The sequence below is a fragment of the Sander vitreus genome, chromosome 13, assembly GCF_031162955.1.
Source record: "Sander vitreus isolate 19-12246 chromosome 13, sanVit1, whole genome shotgun sequence".
NCBI classification, from domain to species: Eukaryota; Metazoa; Chordata; class Actinopteri; order Perciformes; family Percidae; genus Sander; species Sander vitreus.
In genome coordinates this window covers 19,154,137-19,173,960 of record NC_135867.1, presented here as the reverse complement: position 1 = coordinate 19,173,960, position 19,824 = coordinate 19,154,137, and the positions used below count along the sequence as shown (strand labels likewise).

The 19,824-nt window shown below is 41.4% G+C and overlaps 1 protein-coding gene across 1 annotated transcript; it reads right to left on the bottom strand.

Moving 5' to 3' along the window:
* Positions 1–3,865: 3,865 nt before the first annotated feature.
* Positions 3,866–14,872, bottom strand: arhgap35b (Rho GTPase activating protein 35b). Its single transcript, XM_078266808.1, has 7 exons — positions 14,070–14,872; positions 8,424–12,326; positions 7,875–8,016; positions 7,405–7,482; positions 7,086–7,217; positions 6,753–6,858; positions 3,866–6,621 (listed from the first exon to the last, which is right to left on the bottom strand). The coding sequence occupies exons 2-7, from the start codon at positions 12,141–12,143 to the stop codon at positions 6,210–6,212; spliced, it is 4,590 nt and encodes a 1,529-aa protein (XP_078122934.1). The 5' UTR covers positions 12,144–12,326; positions 14,070–14,872; the 3' UTR covers positions 3,866–6,209.
* Positions 14,873–19,824: the final 4,952 nt, after the last annotated feature.

Here is a 19,824-nt window from a genome sequence, read left to right as displayed (position 1 = left end):
GGAAAAAAAAGTTTAGTATATATATGGGATGTTCTGTATGTAGACTGACTAAGAGTGTTTCGCTCCTGTACGGACAGAGAGTGGCCCTTTTCTAGCCCCATGTTGAGATGGGAGAAGCAAGATAGGCTACTAAGTTTCAGTTCCTGAAAAAGGCAGGCTGGCTGGGTGAACAAATAGTATCCTACCTGGTTTGCTGTGTGTGTTCGACGGAAACAATTATGGCAGAAAGCCTGTAATATTATTTAAGTCCGCTAATGAGAATATAGGCTCTTTGACGCTATTGAGCTTGTCGAGAGCCTGAGTGATTGGTAAATACAATGGCATCAGCATCACAGAGGTTCCACAAATACGTTTTATGTTGGAGGAGGGTCGGTGCAAAGTGGTTGCAGGCTTGAGTTATAACAGAATTAAGGCTGCAGTAACACATCCTACCAACTTCCCAGCCTGCCTTGGCGATTTTCGCTCTTCAAAGAAACCGATAACTAGCTGAAAGAATCCCAGTCATGATGTGAATGAAGTAAAATAATATAATGTTGAGCAATGTTATATGTCAGGGAGTTCAGTTTTGAAAATGATATAATGTTCACTCAATTGATATCTTTGTTGTTGCCCTGTCTGAAGTACTGTATATGTCCCGCTTTCTTTAACTCCATACCCCTCCATTTTACGCTGATGTACATTCACACAAGAAACTATTGGAATGTCTTTTGGAAGCATCTCCATGTTAGCGTTTTGTGATTTATGTTTATTTATCCATTTGCTTTATTTGTTTGTTTGTTTTAGGGGAGGGGTTATTTGTTGATTTTGATTCATAATATTCATTTAAATTAGTTTGGGTTTTTGTCAAAATGTTGGTTCCAGAGGCCAAACAGTAATAAGGTATGTGGCTTAAACCAATTCAGCCAAGTGAAATCAGGGACTCGTAGCTCTTTTGGTCACACAAACTAGTGTTGTGTGTAGTACATACTGGACTGGAGTCGGTCTGCATGCCTGAAGCACTCTGGCTCCTGTCCTTTTGCCCCGTTCAGATAAATTAAAGTAAAATTCACCGCCCTAAACATACTAGATCCATCATCTCTACCTTTTCAGTGTTGTTTATAGATTAAGTCTTGTACATAAAACACAGTTTTGTATGAAGAGCTATTTTCGTCAGAATAAATCAGGGGACACATCAGGGTTGAATGCCCCAATTTCAAAATTGAAATGGTATCAAAAATAAAATATTTTACTTCTGAAATGGGCAAAAAAAAACATTTTTCTTTCCCTTTATGTTTTTGATACTAATTTGTTGAATTTTTATTCTTTTTTTAAAGGTCTTTTGATGTTGTCATTTGTCCTATTTACTTTTTTATTATTTTGTATTTTGTTCATCCTCAAAAAGTCATTGCATGCTAAAAGGGAAAAATTGAAGGAAAAAATGTATGAAAATCAAAAACAAAACAAACAAAAAAAAATGTTGAGGGTATCCCAAACATTTGTTTGAGTTGCTTGTTATAGCAATTGCTTGTGTTCAAAAGTACATTTTCTATGAAAAGAAAGCAAAAACTAAAAAGATCATTCTAACACCTTGTGCAATAAAGCTATCTTTCATACGTCACGGCCTCTGTCATTCTCAACAGGTTTGTTTGCATATCATCTGAAAATGTTTGAACAAATAAAGCAGCATTTAATGCTGGCACGATCATGAGAAGAGATGAGATGGGATAAAGTGCTGCAATAGAAAAAAATTCCTTCGGAGTGTGTAACTTGGATTGAGTATCATTGGAGTGACCTGTGGCCGGTTGACATTACACCAAAACCAGCACTGAATCTAAGTCTAACTTTAATTCTAAACATTTGTAACATTTGTATAAACATATGTAAATATTTATCCGGTCAGTTAAAATGACTTAAAGGGGGTACTCCAGCAATTTATTATTTTACTTTTATAAAGTTTGGGGGCTTGTGAGAAACAGATTTGTCAAAATTAAAGCAGCAGAGGCAGATATATCCTGACGTGTAGTCCTTATTGAAGTCCTAAAAACACTGGATCCTACACTTCCCATAATGCAACTTAATAGTGTCTTTCATTTTGACCTTCTCTACCTCAAACCTCCATCTCTCAACACAACCAGCTGGTAACACAGGCTTTTCTGTAAAGCTCCTCCAGAGCCACAGAAGTCATTACACAACTGTTTTCAAAGGCAACACTGCTACTACACCTCATGACAAGTAAATTAAACTTCATGTGTAGTTAAGTGCCCCTCAGTAAATACAATAACGAAAAAGAGGATAGGCAAACTACATACCGGTAGGTCCTTTTTTTTAAGGTTTGGGGTACTTGAATAACTACAGGGTTCTCTGAGTCTTTATTTTGGAACAAACAGAGGTTCATCAGGAACATACTGTGGGCATATAATAAGGTTATACATTGCAACACAATTGCCAATAACAATACTGATAACTCACAAAGGATAGCAAATGCAGGTCAGTAGGCTAATATTCTCTTTATGAGAGCTTTATGTGACAGTATCAATGAAAAGGCTAATAAGCTACAATTACAGTGTTATGCGTCATTCAGTCAAATGTGTTGCATAATGTTAGGAAACATCCCACATATCCATCCTCTCAGCCTGTGCTCGGGCTGTAGAACTTGTAGTAGTAACACTGTACTGAATTCACATCAAACAATCACATAAATTATACAAACTAATGCCAAAACCACATTCCTCTGAATGACACAAGAGATCAGTGAGATGTGCTATGCCATGTTTGAAAATATGTGTGTCATTATACAGTATAGGCAGTAAGCATAGATAAGTAAAGCAGCCCAGACCATGTGCTATACTGAGGTGATGGTGATGGTGGAGACTGAAGATGCACTGTAGCTGCTCATATACGGCTCTGGTGTAAACTGTCTTAAAAAAAAGATTTGTGGCACCACATTTGATTTCAGTAAGGCATCTGAACATAGTGCAGTCATCAGATAACTTGTAAGAATAAACCCAATAACCTCAGAGTTGAATGTGGAATGTAAGGAGTGGACAGGAAAGGGGAACAAACTTGTAAAGCCACATCTCTTTTTAATCAAATTACACATGATAATCCAAAGTGAGTAGTGAGATCTGACCTCATTTTACAGTGGCTCTACAGCTAAGCAGCCACAAGATGGCGTCATAACATTATAATGTCCGGGCCATCCACACAGGTTAACAGATACTGTGACAAAAGTGTTCTACCAAAAGAGTGCAGTCACTCACAACGGATATGCTGTAAATAATTGATGTTTTTCAGAGTCACCTGCATCAGAGCCTAAATACTACAGCTTCTAGTTACTACATCAGAGGTCTTTCTGCATGGAATATGTGTATGTTCTTTATTAGAAGGATGCTTCATTGAGAGCAGAGTTAAAAAAAATAAGCTTGGTCCTCTTGATTATCTTTTGGGAGCAGCAGTCATATATTCATGCCTTGTTGGGTTTGTTTAGCAAGTTGTCAATCAGGAAAATAGTTTAAACCACACTCCACTATTCCACAGTGAAAAATGTGGATACTAATAGCCTGTATTTTGTCAGATGACAGCAAAGCGCAGCTTGGCTTTTCAAAAAACTGTTATTGGCCCTTTCATAGATTTTCACATAATACTGAAAATCTTAACCAACAAAACTATATTGATTCACTGGGCTACATTGTTGTGACCATATTAATTTTGCCGCTATGTGTGTGGCTTCGTAAACTACAATCAGAAAAAGCACTTTTGACAATGAAGTCCAAATTTCATTTCAACATTGACGCCAATTGTGACACTGATGCGATAATCGAGGTACCTCTCAAATTGTAAAAGGCTCAATAAAAGACACAAACTCATGCACCACAAGAGAACGGAGGACAATTTTACAAGATTTAATTTATTAACTATTATACAGTTCACATAAGGCCTTCATCTTCAAACACTATTCTCAGTCAGACAAATCCCATGGTTTGCTCTTGGTGCACAGTACATAAACTTTCACGTTTCAGCTATTTCACTTTAGTATTTTTGTTTTCGTACTAATTTCCTGTTTTAAAACAGGGAGAGGCTTTCATCCTTCTCCCTTGGTGTGTTTTTTTTAAATCATGCACTAAACTTATGTGGCCTTGAACCATTCACAAAAATTGTAAAAATTGACTTTCAATCATTGAAATACACACTAGAAATGTTTTCTACCATTGACTAACGGGTGGTGTTCCCCAACATACAAATAAACAACCATTATAGAGTAGTATGCACTCAATTTCTGCTCATGGAACGGCACATTTGCCAAGGTTGTGTCAGAAGTCAAGTGATGCGGTAAGATTATATACTCCCAGGAATTGTGTTATAGTGGGACAGTTGCTTGGTTGGTTCTGTGCCAGTCTTAATGTTAACAGCTTACAGCTCTGAGCAGTTCGAGAAGAGCCCTCAGTTTAGCCCGAACACATAAAACGACTGACTTCCAAAAGTATTGCGATTCCAAAAGTACCAGTAGGTGATGATCCCAAATACTACGTCAACCAATGATCTAGCTAGTCTGGCCATCGTTGCAACCAAGAACCATATCAGAGCCACAATCATCCAGAACGTCAGTGTCTGGTGGTCCATTTTTACTTGTGCCCATTGAAAAGACAGTGCTTCCTCTCATAAGTTTAATGGTTAAAATGATCAGGTCTTCATTAACAGTGCTACCACTGAAAATCAGCTGATTGTTTTCCATGAAAAGCTAGGACAATATGCCAGCACAAAACTAATTCACTAGAGCAAGTAAATGGCCGGTGGTGCTTACGGAATGTGTCCCATTCACCAATATTTAACTTATACTGGTCATTGTATTGTATAGCCGGACTAGCAGTAACGTTGAAAATACAAAACCTTCTGAGTAAAAGGTCCTTAATATTAGATGAATACAAAGAGCTTGGTTTGATAGACAGCGACAGCAACACATCCAGCAACCTATCATATTTCAAGCGTTTGGTTTCAATAGACACCAGATGGCCATGTAGAGTTGTGTTATGGTACGATTACATTACATTACACATTCAAAAATGGCAAAAACTTCTCCTTCACTTGACTGATGAAAGGTAAAGTCTTCTCTGATATTATATTGGTCTTATTAAACCAAACTTCCCTAAACATCCACTCTGATCAACCAACAGCTAGAAATAGGACAAACTCTAAAAGAAAACTATTTTTCACATGGCTGGATGAATGACGAATATGAGTAGATTCAGATTTCCCCTCAACCTAAAATGGGACGTCTGGATCAACTTAAAGAACACAAGTTTTTACAAAAGGACCTTGTTTCACAAGCCTGCACCGATGCCACATTCAGCCACTAAAACAAATAATATGGACAATTAATCTAGTGGCATTTCTTCAAATTGATCACTACACTATCACAAAGTGCTTCAGATACATTTGTGGATACAAAAACAAGTTTGATGTAAACAAAGTTTGATCTGCCAGAGCTCTGTAGAGGCAATGGGTATGGCTGTTTGAGCTGTGAAATTAAAAACACACAAGAAAACAGTATGACAACAACAACAAAAATAACCCTTTTGAGGGAAAAACAACAGTGATCATTAAAGTGCATCCCTGGATGTGTAACCTCCAACCCTACCCTCTTCCCTTCCCTCCCCATGCTGACCGCTCAAGTAGAGCCGATGAGAGAAACCCCAAAGGCAGACAGAGGAACCTCGGCTATATGGAGCAAACTGCTGCCCAAAGGACCTACAGAGGAGCAGTCTAAAAATCCAGTGGCAGTACTTTCATGAGAGAAAAAACTAAAAACAGTTTTACACAAATAAAAAAACATGGTAGCCACAAATCAATTCTTCCAGCTTGGCATAGAGGTTTCATTTTCTTGGTAGTGTAGGATAAGTGGTGACAGTTGAAAGAAGAGAGGCTTGCTGTGACAGCAACCTCTGTCCTCCACTTCTGACCTGACGTTAAAATGTAGCCGATCAGGGGCTAAAGAGGGCAGAGGAAGAGGAAGAGTCACTGATAACTGTAGCCTGCCCTGATGCACACGAATATGGATACAAATGGCAGGTTAGGGAAGATTCTCATACTTCCTATCTGCTCTCTTCAGAACGTAGGTAGTCCATGATCAAAAATGTAGTGTGCAAGTGCACTTTTTTTTTATTTATTTATTTTTTTTTTAGTGTTGGTGATAAGGTCCAGCATCATCATGGCACACATGGTTCGACTGTCTCTCACAGTGTCTCTTGTTCGGCAGGGGAATGGTGGGAATGGGGGTGCTGGTGGAGGGGAGGGAGCAGAGACTGCAGGGGAGACTGGGGGGTGGTGGGCGGGGACTGCTGCAGGGGGCTGAAGTGTGTGGTGGTGTGGGGAGGAGAGGAGCGGTAACAAGAGTAGGCAGAGCTCCCGCTGAGGGTGGTGGTGGGTGAGGCAGGGAGGCCGGCTAGGCCGGTGGGGGAGTCGAGGAGGGGCTGGTTGTAAAAGAAGAATGCACACTGGTGGATGAAGCTCTCGATGATTGTCTGGTAGGTGCGTGTGGCAGTCAGGGCATCCATAGTGGTGAAGTCTGGCCTCATGAGGGTAGGCCAGAAGCAGATGGACAAGTTTTCACTGGTCATCAAGTTCACCCTGTTCAGCTGGCTCACCCTGGGAAAAACACACAAACAGACAACAAATTATTAACAGTCATCATACAGTGCAGAACAAACAGATGGGTGTCTACCACAGAAGACTAACAAAGCCATGAACGTGATTTAAACAGTGGACAGGGAACTTACTTGTGTAAGTGGCTCACTACATATTTGAAGACATCATAATTCTCCCTGGGGAACCTCCTGAGTACATCCTTCATGGTATATAGCCTCTGTTCCCGGTCATTGATTTCTGCACACACAGAGAGAAGTTACCATTAAAACTAAGACCTCATCATCGCACACAGTAATTTGAAACCAAAATGTCTTTTTAAAACTACCACGAAAATTATTATTGTCAACAGTAAAACAGAGAAAAACAGTTCTGCCAAAAACCTTCCCTACCCTCTTCCCTCCTAAAGAAACAATCTTTTTTTATGTTCTTGTAAAGACCCTCCCAGCCCAGCAGTGTTTGCTTACTGAAAGCATCCAATAGGTCCACCTGCAGAGCACAAGGCACCAGGGGCTCAGGCAGCTCGGAGAAGAAGCTTTTGAGGGCTCCAGCCACAGTGTTTATGGAGAAGTCTTTCTCCACTAGGTCTAATCCGTGGTCTGCACAAGGAGAATGAGAGTTAAAAGGGATCAGAGAAAATAAGCCCATCAGTAGTAGCTGTCATCAGCACTGAACAATCAGTTGCATGTCACTTTCCTTTGGTAACTCTCTGTTTATGTTTTGATTTGGCAGCCACATAATTGCATGTCAAACAGCTGGTTCAAACAAGTCTGATGATCAGCTCACCCTGTTCAAACTGCCTCTGCATGCTTTCCATCTCTGACTTGTTGCCGCTTACGCGGTACAAACCCTCTGTATTCAGGCCTGAGGAAAAAAAGAGCGCAGCAGAGAAAAGGGGAAAGACGTGGGGGGCACAGTGGGAAACGAGCAAAGCACAAACACTTCATTAGCCCCATTGCAAACAGACATGACAATACAGATGCTGGCAGTTTCTCGGGGAGTACTTGAATGAATAAACCCTTGTATTACTTTCTCATCACAATAGGGTCATGGACAGGTGCACTGGTTTAGCAGTTCTAACAATAAGCATTTTATTAGGTGACATTAACTTCATAAAATATGTATACCTGTAGTGAAGAATAAAAACTGATAAACGACCATCATCAGTATTTCTCAGAATAAAACATTAAATCAAATTTGTATACATCACATGTACAGCAGCCCGAACATGGGTAAAAAAAGACAAAACGACGTACCAGTGGTCTCAATGAAGCGGACACATTTGTCGATGAAGAGTGGGATAGGTCTGTCTGGTGATACCACATTCACTAAGGGTACTCCGAAGTAATTGCTCTCCGGGGGCTTGGGAATAGCTGGACGGGGCTTTGGTCTGGTTTTCTGTGAAAAAGGAAAGTCAAAGGACTCGAGTGTCTTGAACAGGGACAATTATGTTGATAGAGGCACTCGTTGAATTCTAACAACATGTGTTGTTCTTCATCAGCAGCAAATCAAGAGTTCCTCCCATTCAGTCACAAGCTTAATCTAGATCCTCCCCAAGACATTACCAGTTTAAACATGCTCACTCAACAGTGACCTCCACATATTGTATACAGTTTCTAATATTGCAATCATACCTATAGAAATGACTGATGCAATTTTTAACAAGGGTAATATGTACGAAATCAGTTTAAAAAAAACTAGTAATTCATTAATCAACAACAATTTCTGTAGGACACTATGAACAAGTTTATATAGAGCTACTTTTTTACTGAATTAAATACAGAAAAAGGTGGTATTATACAAACCTTGGCTGTTCGTCGCAGGCTCTTCAGAATGTTCCTCTTTTTTGGGTCTTCAATCTCCTCATTAACAAGACTTTCGCCTTTCAGGGTCCCAAAGTCATCCTCCTTGGACTTTGGAAGAGCTCCCATCTCGTCATCGCTGCCTATGAAGCTTGTGCGGAAGCTACTGAACTTGCCAAGCCGCTTGGAGCGGTCCCGGTAAAGACGAGGCTTCACCCCCGCTGCTGAGAACTTCCTCCTTCGCTCCAGAGAGCTGCTGTCTGCTTCGCTGTCTGAGCCATTTCCATTGGAGTGCATCCTGTTAGAGTTGCGGATGGTGATGATTTTGCCTTGTGTGCTGTCATGTGGCACTGAGTAGATGATCTCTTCATTGCTAGGGCGGGGTTTTGAAACAGCGTCAATGGGTTCAGCATAGTCTGAGGGATCGTAGCCCACATCCCCACCAGGAACCCAGGTAACAGCAGAGGGTAGGGAGCGACGATGACCCAGTGTATCGATATATGGGTTACGGCTAACCTTCCGGAAGTCAAAAGTGACACCTGGTTTAACTCTGACTTGGGGGGGCACTTTGTTGTTCAGTTTGTTCTCAAAGTCTCGGATCTCAGAGATGACAGAGATGTCACTGGAATCTAAGTCAGGCAGGTTGAAGCCCCCACTATGAGAAGTGAGTGTGCCATCATAGTACGGTGGCGATGGCTCTACGTCATCCTCTGAATCCAGGTACATGGTGACAGGACTAGGGGAACTGCAGCGTGGGGAGTACACATTTTCATTGGTGCATGCTTCGGCAACATTATCGTACATGTGTGTGGCCTCCACAATGTTGCGTTTCTCTACAACCTCCATCAGAAAAGAATGGAACATTTCTATCCTGTGCAGGCCTCCAACCACCCCCCCAGATCCACAAACCACACTGTTAAAACGACCCTCAATCTCATGGGCTAGCTCCTCCCCCTGGATCAGCTGTTCACAGGCATAGTCGCTGTCAGTGAGCTCTGCCTGGCTATCTCCCACTGCTAACAGCTGAACAGGGATGATGTCCTGAACCTCACACAAGAATGCACACAGGGTCTCCAGGGAGGCTTTTCGGGAGACCGAGTACACAGCAATGTAGCCGTGTACTAACCTGCTCTTCCGCAAAGTGAAGGAGGCATGGTACGAGAGCAGAGAGAGCTCTATGGCTAGTTTGTGTCCACCAATTGTCTGCTCCAGCAATACAGAGGTGCCACTATTAGACATGGGCCTGCAGTGCTGATGCATTAGGAAAGGGGACAGGAGCTGCTCAATGTCATAGGAGTCTCCGCACATTAAGCACATGACGATGCGTAGGTCTGCCTCTGGCACCGGCTGATGAGGGGAGTCTCGGAGACCTGGAGGCTCAGGGAGGAGGGGTGGGGAGCTGCTACTAAAGGATGTGCTCCTCCTAATATCCAGAAGGCCCCTCAGCACCTGGTTGATTTGAGTCTCATTGACAGTATGGCCATAGCCCACACCAGGGGAGGCAGGGTCTAAAAAGCTACACTGCAGCCTCCTTGCAACCTGCTGTCCCTGTGTTATTAGGTTTAAGGCAGTTTCTCCACTTATATCCACATATGATCCTACGCCTCTTTTAGTGACTAAAAGTAGTGATGTTGGCAGCTGGGCTAGCTGGCTATCCCTTCGACCTAGAGTTGACTCCCTAAGTCGCTCAAGGCTTTCAATCACATAGGAGAGGGACTCCTTTGAATTATACAGACACAGACATCCGTGAGGGGTGAAAGTGGGCGTGTGGAAGGAATTTACTGGAAGACGTACATTTCCCTCGATAGGGCGCAGCGTCAATTCATACATCTTTCCGTCCAACACATACCAGTCATCATTTGTGCAGAGAGCCCTAATCTCATTGGCAAATTCTCTGGCCAGTCCATCCTTCCCTAGTATGACAAGGTTAATTCTGTCAGCCTTGGTTTCCCCAAAATGAGCTTTCACATCAAAAAAGGGGTAACATGTGGGGAAACGTGACACTAAGAGTTGCTCAATCTTAGAGTCTCCACAGTGAGGACTGCTAGGGCAGGTCTCCTTGGTAGGGTGATAGACAAAGTGGATATGCTTTAATACCAGAGCATCTCTTTCAGCTGGAAGCTTTTGTAGCGCCTTGAACCTCTGTTCCTCTCCTAAAACTTCCTGAATTGCCCCCATTTTCTCCTTGCTTGGCTTGGCATCCACCTCAAGCTCATAAAAAAGCTCAGAGTACTCCAGTAAGAGCTCCTGGAAGTCTTCTTTAGCATGGTCAATGACCTCCTTCTGATGGCGGTTGTACAGGTCCAAGTACTCTGGCTCCTCAAGCCACTGGTAGAACTCTTCATTCATGATAAAGCTGCGGGCCTCCTCCCAGGGTCTTCCAGGTGTGACAAAGGGAGAGGAAGCTAACTTATGTTTAAACTCCAGCCTTATTTCTGCCCGTCTGCACTCATTACGCAGATGTTCCAGGTGGGCATTAAATATGTCCTCTGCTTCATCAGTCTCCAGTAGGTCTGAAGGGATTCGCTCATCTTCCATGTTATCAATGTGAGATGTATCCTCCCACGGGGAGTCCTCCAGAACAACAAACCAGTGGGCAAAGTGCTGCTTGGATTCTAGGACCTTCTGTACCCCAGACCAGCTCAGCTGATCTATCTCATCCAGGTCAGGCACTAAAGAACTAAGTGCTAAAGGAAGAGTGCTTAGGTATATCTTGCGACGCCTCTCAATATGTTCTTGCTTCAGACGGTAGACATGCTGTTGAAAAAGCTTCTTGCATTTAGCCGTTCCCTCCAAGAAGACATATTCTTTGTACTCAGGGGAGGTGTTCATGCGTCGACTGGTGTTTAACCAGGTTTCATTATGATTCTTCACTATGCGGTTGATTAGCCATTCATAGCGATCCTTGGCAGAAGCTATCTGCTGACTCTGTAGCTTTAGGGCTTCAAAGTAAGGTATGATCTTGGGCTTGCCCCTGCCCTTATCAATAAGTTGAACCAAAGTGAGGAAGGCAAGGTCCACATTTATATTTGAGCGTGCAGATGTCTCAACTACTGGTAGACTCTTTTTTGTGATGGCAAAGGTATGTGCATCTTTGATGTAGCGTTCAACTCCTTCATCGCATTTGGTGAGGACCAGCACAATGGGCTTCTTAGTCTTGCTAAGGTGACCATACAGGTTAGTGACAAATTTCAGCTGGTCATCAAAGTTGCGGTTCATACCCCGGCTGACGTCAACACAAAGCAGGAAGCCATCAACCTGCAGCTTTCCCTCTGGCATTTGTTTTTGCTCGAAGTCTTGCTCCAGGCCGAGCTGATCTGTACAGAAGTACATAAGCTTCTCTGCTGAAGCCAGCTTGGTTGTGGCTGCCCGTTTGATATAGGGCTGCATAGCAGTGCTACGGTGTGGCTGAAATGTCTGATCATCAATGAATTCAGTTTGCTCCACAACATGCATCCTGCACTCAGGCCCCTCCTCCAGAACCCGTGACACCTCCCCCCAAAACAGAAAGTGATCATTATTAACCACTCGACCCCCAAAGTCACTGGTGCTCAACACTGATGTGTGGTCCAGGTAGAAGTCATCAGCACTAGGCCGCACAAACCTATTAGACAAGCAGGACTTGCCAACCCCACATTGTCCCTTCTCTTTCTCTGTTCCTGATAAACCCACCACAATAAGGTTGTAAATGGGCGACCGGGCATCTTGCTTTTTCGCCATCATAGTCTGCTGACACTCATCCTGCCATAAACAGGCACTGTATAAAGGAGTTCACTTGAATATTTGTCCATAAAGTTGCTGATCCACAGAGGGATCAGATTTCCCTTTCTTCTGCTGGGCTTCGATTTTAATAAATAGTGATATGAGCAGAGGGTTCTTTCATTCACTCCTTATATGAATCAGATCCTGTCAAAAAAAACAACAACAAAGAAATCAGACAAACTGGGCAATCAACAGAAATACATTGTGTGATCTCTTCAACTAGTTCAACTGGTTACTAGGTTCTAGGTTGATCATGAGTATGGCCTTGATCATGTATCAAGTCTGATGATTTGTCAAAAGGAATAATCTGTAATATGTGTGAAATCACTGCATTCTTTTTATCACCGTGTTCACCAAGTTGTTACTAAACACTGTTGTCATTTTTGGCATCATATCAAGCCACCAGCAAAAGCATAATGAAGACAATGTTACAGGACAGGAGCAGTCAATATATCTCCACCTCAGGGGCCACAGATTTAAGTTGTACAAGCAATGACGAAAGTAAAGTAAATGCAATTTTGAAGTAGGAAGCACACTGATTTTTGCTAATCTTTTAAATTGTCAGGCAGATATATTATCCATTCTAGGGCTGCTAATATCATTCTCCTTGTTAACTAAATCTGCTAATTATTTTCTCAAATCACTTAGTTTTAACACCCATTAAGTTTTCCCTGATCCAAGAGTGACACCTCCTGCTCTGTCTGACCAACAGTGCAACACCCCCCCAAGTATTATATTTACTATCATAGAAAAACAGAAAATATTTGACCATTTCCTGGCATTTTTGCTTAAATATTACTCATTAAATATTATTATTACAATTATCAAATTGTTGCCAATAAATCTTACATGTATCAACTTACTGATTATTCAACTCATGTCAGCCCTGGTCCACTCATCTCAAGGTAATTTCATATAATAATATCAAACCAGGATCAAAATGGTTACATTAATCCTACCAGAAAACATCTTGGGAGTGGTCCTCTCTACAAGGCAAATGTCAGCTGATCAGTGACTAGGGTGACAAACATGAGCATGTTGTTGGCACCTTGAAGTCTTTCAACCTAAATGAAACGGCAGCCATCAGCCCAATCTTCACAGACAAAACGGTGAATGAATAGAGGACTATTAACAGAGGGCCAGACACATGTAATCTCTGCCAAAGGAAACATAATCAACCCGTTAAGACACTTTGTTAATAGGCCAGTGTCCATTATTATAGCATTGATCAATGCCTCCATTATAACAACACTAATGCAATTCTGAAATAATAGTCGTCTCATAATTCCTATAGATGGACAAAAATGACCAACTGCAGAATTTTACTTATGTGTAATGTGATTTACTGGAGTCAAACGTCATGAGAAGTGGAATTATATACTATAATTGAATGAATAACCTGTCACATGTAGGGGCCACACATTAGAAACAAACAGCTCCTGCTAGGGTCAACAGCAAACATGGGCAGTCCACACCGCTCAGCTGAGCTAGGCCTGATCCCCAAAAAATGAACAGACTTTCTTTGCGTATAAAAACAACCAAACTGCTGCTGTCTTTCGGCATCAAAACTCAAGTTTACTAAAGCGCACCATCAAGCAATTCCACTTACATACGGTAACCTACTTACTTAGATAAGATTTAGTAACGTTATATGTTTTGCAAAGGATTAAGAGTTAACATGGGCTTCAGGGTGCACAGAGAGGGACTGACCACGCCAGGCCTGCTGTCTACATAATGAAATTGCAGAGCCGAAATCTGGGATATCCTACTTTACACACCGGCTATGTTTAAAGGGCATTTACAGTATCTACCCAGCTGTCTATGGTGTAGCACTCGACTCACAAGGAAATAGCCCATAAAGAAGAGGATAGAGCATGTAGTACATACCATCGCATTTCTCCCTTTCTCCTCTTGCATCTGTCAGGCCAGCTTGCCGCAGCCCTTGCCGCCTGATGTGCATAAGCAAGCATAAAGCCGCAGAATACACTATGTCGTCTCAATTCACAGATTATACTGATAATATCACAACTTGTGCGACGGAGTAATTTTATTTTAAATGTCCATTACCCATGCCTGGATTCTCTTGTTTAGCATCACTATCTTCGTTACAATTAAACACGGGGAAGGAATAAATAAATATCCCAAATTATAGAGCAATCCAATTGTGTTCTTGCGAGGGGTTTTCCTCATGAGAAATTCAGGCGTATAAAAATCTGTTTAGCCGTCTTCTTCTCGGTTCACCACGTTGCTTTTCCAGTCATTATTCTGTCCATTGTTGTGCCCACATAACGCTGGGCCGGTCGCGCACACGAGACAACGGTGAGTTTGTTGCAATCGCCGAGATGTTTCGTCTGAAATAGGTTTCTACTGCAACATAAATTGTGTATGTCCGGATCAATTTATGAGCAGACTGCGTGTGTGAAAGTGGTATTTCTGCCAGCTTTCCGATAATGGCGGCGGCCCTCCTCCCCGGACCTAGTTCTCCTCTTCTTTTCTTTGGGAAAAGGGAGCTGTGGAGACAGAAGCAGCGGAGAGAGGGACTCACCCAGCGGCGCCCTCACACAACTGCAGCAGGTTGGTTCTCTGCTGCGAGCTCACCCAACTGCCTATGCGGGGCTCGTTACTCGACAGTAATCGATTTCTCAGCATTAAGTCCATATTTGAAAAGTATTAACAAACTTTGTGTTCCATACTCGCCCGAGAGCAGCCATTTGTTACTGAAACGTTCACCAGGGGAAAGTAGCCTACAGGTTTCAGGACTCTGTTTTCATTGGGTTAAACCAAGTAGACCAGAGGCCTAAAGATTTGATGTGACTTTGCAGTAACTAACTACACTTGTAACTAATCTTACTGTAGCCTACACCATAAAGTGTAATAAAGTAAATTGATTGACTTAGGCTATTTAATTGTTAGAAAAAACTACTTTTAAACATAAAGTGGCAATCCTTGAGATTCAGGACTGGTTGATTAAGAATTTCTATTTAAGTGAAAGCAATGGAATTGTGCTGAGAGTTTAGTAGTCTAGAGCATAGAATATAATCTTCTATGGTTTTTTAGAAGCGTGCCTATACGTATCCATTTTTGTGTACAATAGGTTTTTTTCTGCATGGACGATGTCACGCCAGACACAGTTTGTATTAGCCTACTGCAAATATTGCAATATTCATAAAAAAAAAAGAAGAAAAAGAGGCTACTGAGCATCAATTTAGGTCTAAGTTCTTACTTGCCAGACTAGGTCCAGTTAGTGTTATGCAATACTGTTCGCATTCTGTGGATCAGCAATACCAATCTTTAATTTTGAATGATGAAAAGGCATAAATCACAACAAAATAACAATTAGAGGAAAATTAGACTGCAGAGGGACCTTGAGAGTTCCCCAGGTCCAAAGCAAAGGAGGAAAAAGAATTCATAGAAATTATTTTCCAAAACATCTAGATAAGTGCAGGCAACCACGTAGTCCTATAGTCCATGTAGGCTACTCATAAATTGGCCTGTACAAGGTCACAGTGGGCTATAACACACTGCCATTCAGTACCTTGAACAGTGTCTGGCATCCGTCATCTCCATCATCTGATTACTGATGATTAACTTTAGCGTTGACGCCTCCTAGCGGATTTATGGGCTATAAACTATACATGAATTGTTCTATCACCTTTCCAGTGTAGTCAAATGCGGTCGCAGTTTTTACTTTCTGTAAAGTTTTTCTCTTTTTCTTCTAGTAAGCACGTTTGCTGGGTTCTATTTTTATCCGTCTGGGTCAGCGGTTTATTTAATCTAGGCTGCTGGGAAAAGGAAGTCAGCCTGGCAATGCATTGTACAATCTACGAGTAACCGAACTTGTGGCCACCACCAGACTGCTACTGGTGAGGGATATGGGAGAGAGTGTTCACTGCTGAACTTTAGTGAGTCTGATTATTAGCACTCTAATTATTGAGGAACACCAGGTAGGCACATTTGTATTTGTTTATGGTATATTAGATATGCATGTACATTGTATTTGTACGCATGTATATTCTTGTGACGTGCAATATGCATACTTTCCTGTCATGCTTGTACCCTCATTTCGGTTAAATGGATTAAAGCATTAATATTAATATTCTTTGCTTAAATGTAAGTAGAATTGTCACAGTGTAAAAATACTATTACGGGGGGAATCCTGCATGCAGATGGAGCTCTGTTATTGGTTTTAAGAAAAGACAATGGACATTTTAATCTTTTACAGTCATCAAACTCATTAGAATACATCTTCTGGGAACCAAATGTAATGGCAATCCATCCCTTTCACAAAAATAGAGGCATAGGAGCCAGTTCAGTGTAATTACTATTACTACCACTAGGCAGAGCCCTACACCTTCCTATAATTCAACACTTTAAGAGGAGTTGATTAGCTCGTGTGTTATTGTCCCAGTGATCATGCAAGGAAAGCATTGACCTGACCTCATCCTCATAGTGACAGTGGTTATTATTGTAAAGAGAAAAGACATTTAAGATGACTACATCCCCAATAGATATTTGTTCCTTTTGTGTGTTTGTTTTAAAATTCCTGCAACACATACAAATGTGTTTCCACAGCGTGTACTGTAGATTCATGCGGTTTTGTTTTACACCTTGATCAATTTAGTAGCCCTTGTGGTGTAACAGGGATCTGGGAGATGACAGGCAGTAGAGGTGAGAATGGGGTGAAGGAGACGGCAGATGGGTGCTGAGAGAGCGCAGTGCATATGGATAGGTGACAAAAGGCGTCTCTACCAAGGACATAACAAACTGTTAGCGAAGCTAGATTAGGTAACCCAAACAAAATTCAAATACACTATTATTTATTTCAGTTGACATAATAGCTCGACACTGAAGCATGCATAATGCAACAAAACAGGGGGTGTGTGTGTGTGTGTGTGTGTGTGTGTGTGTGTGTGTGTGTGTGTGTGTGTGTAAGAAAGTAGAGAGAGAAACAACTAATTTTCCACCTCGCCCAAATAAGTCATCTTTCCTCTGTGATTCATTGTTATTTTGAAACGGAAAACCTTTGCAATTTAAATACAAAATGAGGTAAAACGATCACTATACCTCAGCCAGCCTCAAACACTGCACACAGGCAGTTTAAGAAAGATTATTCTAGGATTTGTTCCATAATATGTCAGATGTTCAGAATTAGTTTTTGAGTTTTTAATGTAATTAACTGAAATTGAAGTCAGGCATAGGGTTGTAATGTAAAAAAAAAAAAGATAAGATATTTATTTCAGTGTCTGATATTTATCCCGAAGTAGATGAAGTGACAGTTGAGGTGGGTAGTAAGTGGGTGTACTCCTGAGAGGAAGTTGGTTTAAATCAAACAGCTCAGTCCAACCATCCACATTTTAATAGCAGTTACACTTTTGGCAAGTGTTAGATTTCAGTTTATCATGCATAACACATTGGGTTTTCTGCATTTTAAACTGGAGGGAAACCATTTAAAGTAGCTAGATGGAGGTTCACATGCAGGAGATAAAAAATTACAAAAGCATAGTTTACATCAGAACTGAGCTCAAACAAATAGGCATGAAGGAAGACCCTGAACATCAGGAAACTGCTAGGGAAGGAAATCCTACTTACAGGAACTGCTAAACAAAGAAGGAACCCTTACTGAAAATAGTGCAGGAGGATACTTGCAATTACAGGTGGTGAAAATAAACACTACTGTGAAACTGTAGTTTCTTTCTGGTTGACTTTAGTGTCTTTTTTATTTCATCGGCAGTAAGATGTGCCAGATGCTGTTATGTGTGCAGAGTAGAGACACCAGATGTGTTAGGAGAGCACCCTCATGTTTTTTCACATTACATTTACTATATCTTGGATGCCCTTCAAAAATAAGTCACAAAATGCAAATCTGCTGTATATTCTGTCTGAGACGTCTGGGCATGGTTTTGACCTCAGAAACCTTCAAGTTGACCTTACTGATGACTAAGACTAAATGGGGTTTAAGAAGTACCCAAATACTGTGGATTTGTGAACAGAAACTGAGGTTTCTATAACCTCTATCAGAGCTATAGATGTGTAGTGTATTCCAAAATTGTGTTCTAATTTTAGAATTTTATTTTAGACAATTGCTGTGTTTTGAATAAATTATGGCCGCTTACAGTGATCTTCACCGAACAGTGGTGGAGGAGCTTTTTGTCCATGTGACCCTGGTAGTTCACTTGTTGTAGGCAGTAGCTGCTGGGGAAGTCTTCCTTGCTAAATCTGTACAAAGAGAGGGTCCAGACTCAAGGCAATAAGGCCCATATGACATATGACACGCAGTTGAGGCAAACCAGGGCCTGAAACCTGAAAGTGGAGCTCACAAGTGCACCTGGTGGCCAATCATGGACGCATGATGCTCCTGTGAATATAAACTCTTATTCAACATACTGTACTCATATTTCCAAAAACATTTGCTACCAACAATAGGCACAATTGTTTAGCATGCATTCATTTTCACATGTATACGTCAGAAGCATGTGAAACCAAACTGTGCATCCTAAAGTGAACAGACCACATAACTGCTTGTCCAGAATATTTCCTTAGAGCACTGTTAGGCTTTGATAGAGAAACACAACAATGCCTACCATTCGGTTGTAGTCAACTTTTCCTGTACCAACTAAATGATCAACCACCATCTCATTGTACAAGTTTCTTTTGATTTTTGCACTCTATACAAAATTGACCTACAGTGACTAATCATTTGAGGTATGCTGGTGTGAATAGAGCACATACTAAACAATTGAGTGCAATGAGGTAACTAAACTCAGGGGCATAGAGGCAAAGTTCAAGTGAGGAAAGATGGTGTGAAAGCCCCTTGAGGCAAATTTCTGTCATAAATCTGTATCTATATCTATATATAGATATAGATATAGATATAAATATATATAGTCTAGGGTAGACCTGGCAGGACTGCTTACTATATATATAGTAAAAGAGGCAAAGCACCAAAATGAAGTTTTTAGTGACACCAATTGGCACAACACATGGAGAATCTTTTCCTCCTTGCTTTAAGAACATTTGCGACAGCCAGAGATTGAGAAAAAGAGCAAGAGGCTCTCCCCATCTGGGTAACATTATTCAGATTCCTCAGCGTTGGATATTTGATGATGCTGGCAAAGAAAAGAGAGTGAGGCATGGAGACAGAGTGAGGAAAAATGGGGTAAGCACATTAAACACAAGGGGAGGGAGACCAGAGGAGGGTGCTGTTCTCTCACAGAGACAATGTGGCCTTGACAGCACTCACAAAAATGCCTAAAACGGGAGGGAACATAAGAAGTGAGGAATCTGATGGTCCATGCAGACAGTCCATTTGATGTAAAATTAGTATTAGGCTGTGTTGAACTTGTTGCATTCTGAATGTTGCTTGGAAAACCAACAAGTTGGGGAATATGACAGCTCAGACTAATACCGTATCGATAACAAACTTTCAAATATCTGCAGAGTGATGTTATGATGATGATGGAAGTTATTTCGTCAACAGTGGAAGACAGCCACGAGGAGACAGGCAGTCTTGCTGTTAAAACACTTCCATAACTCACATCCCATGTGAATCTGTCTCAGCTTGTGGGAGAAAAGGGAGGGTTCAAACTAAACAGGGAGGGAGGGAAAGAAAGAATGCAATGAGATCTCATCATGTGATTAGTTT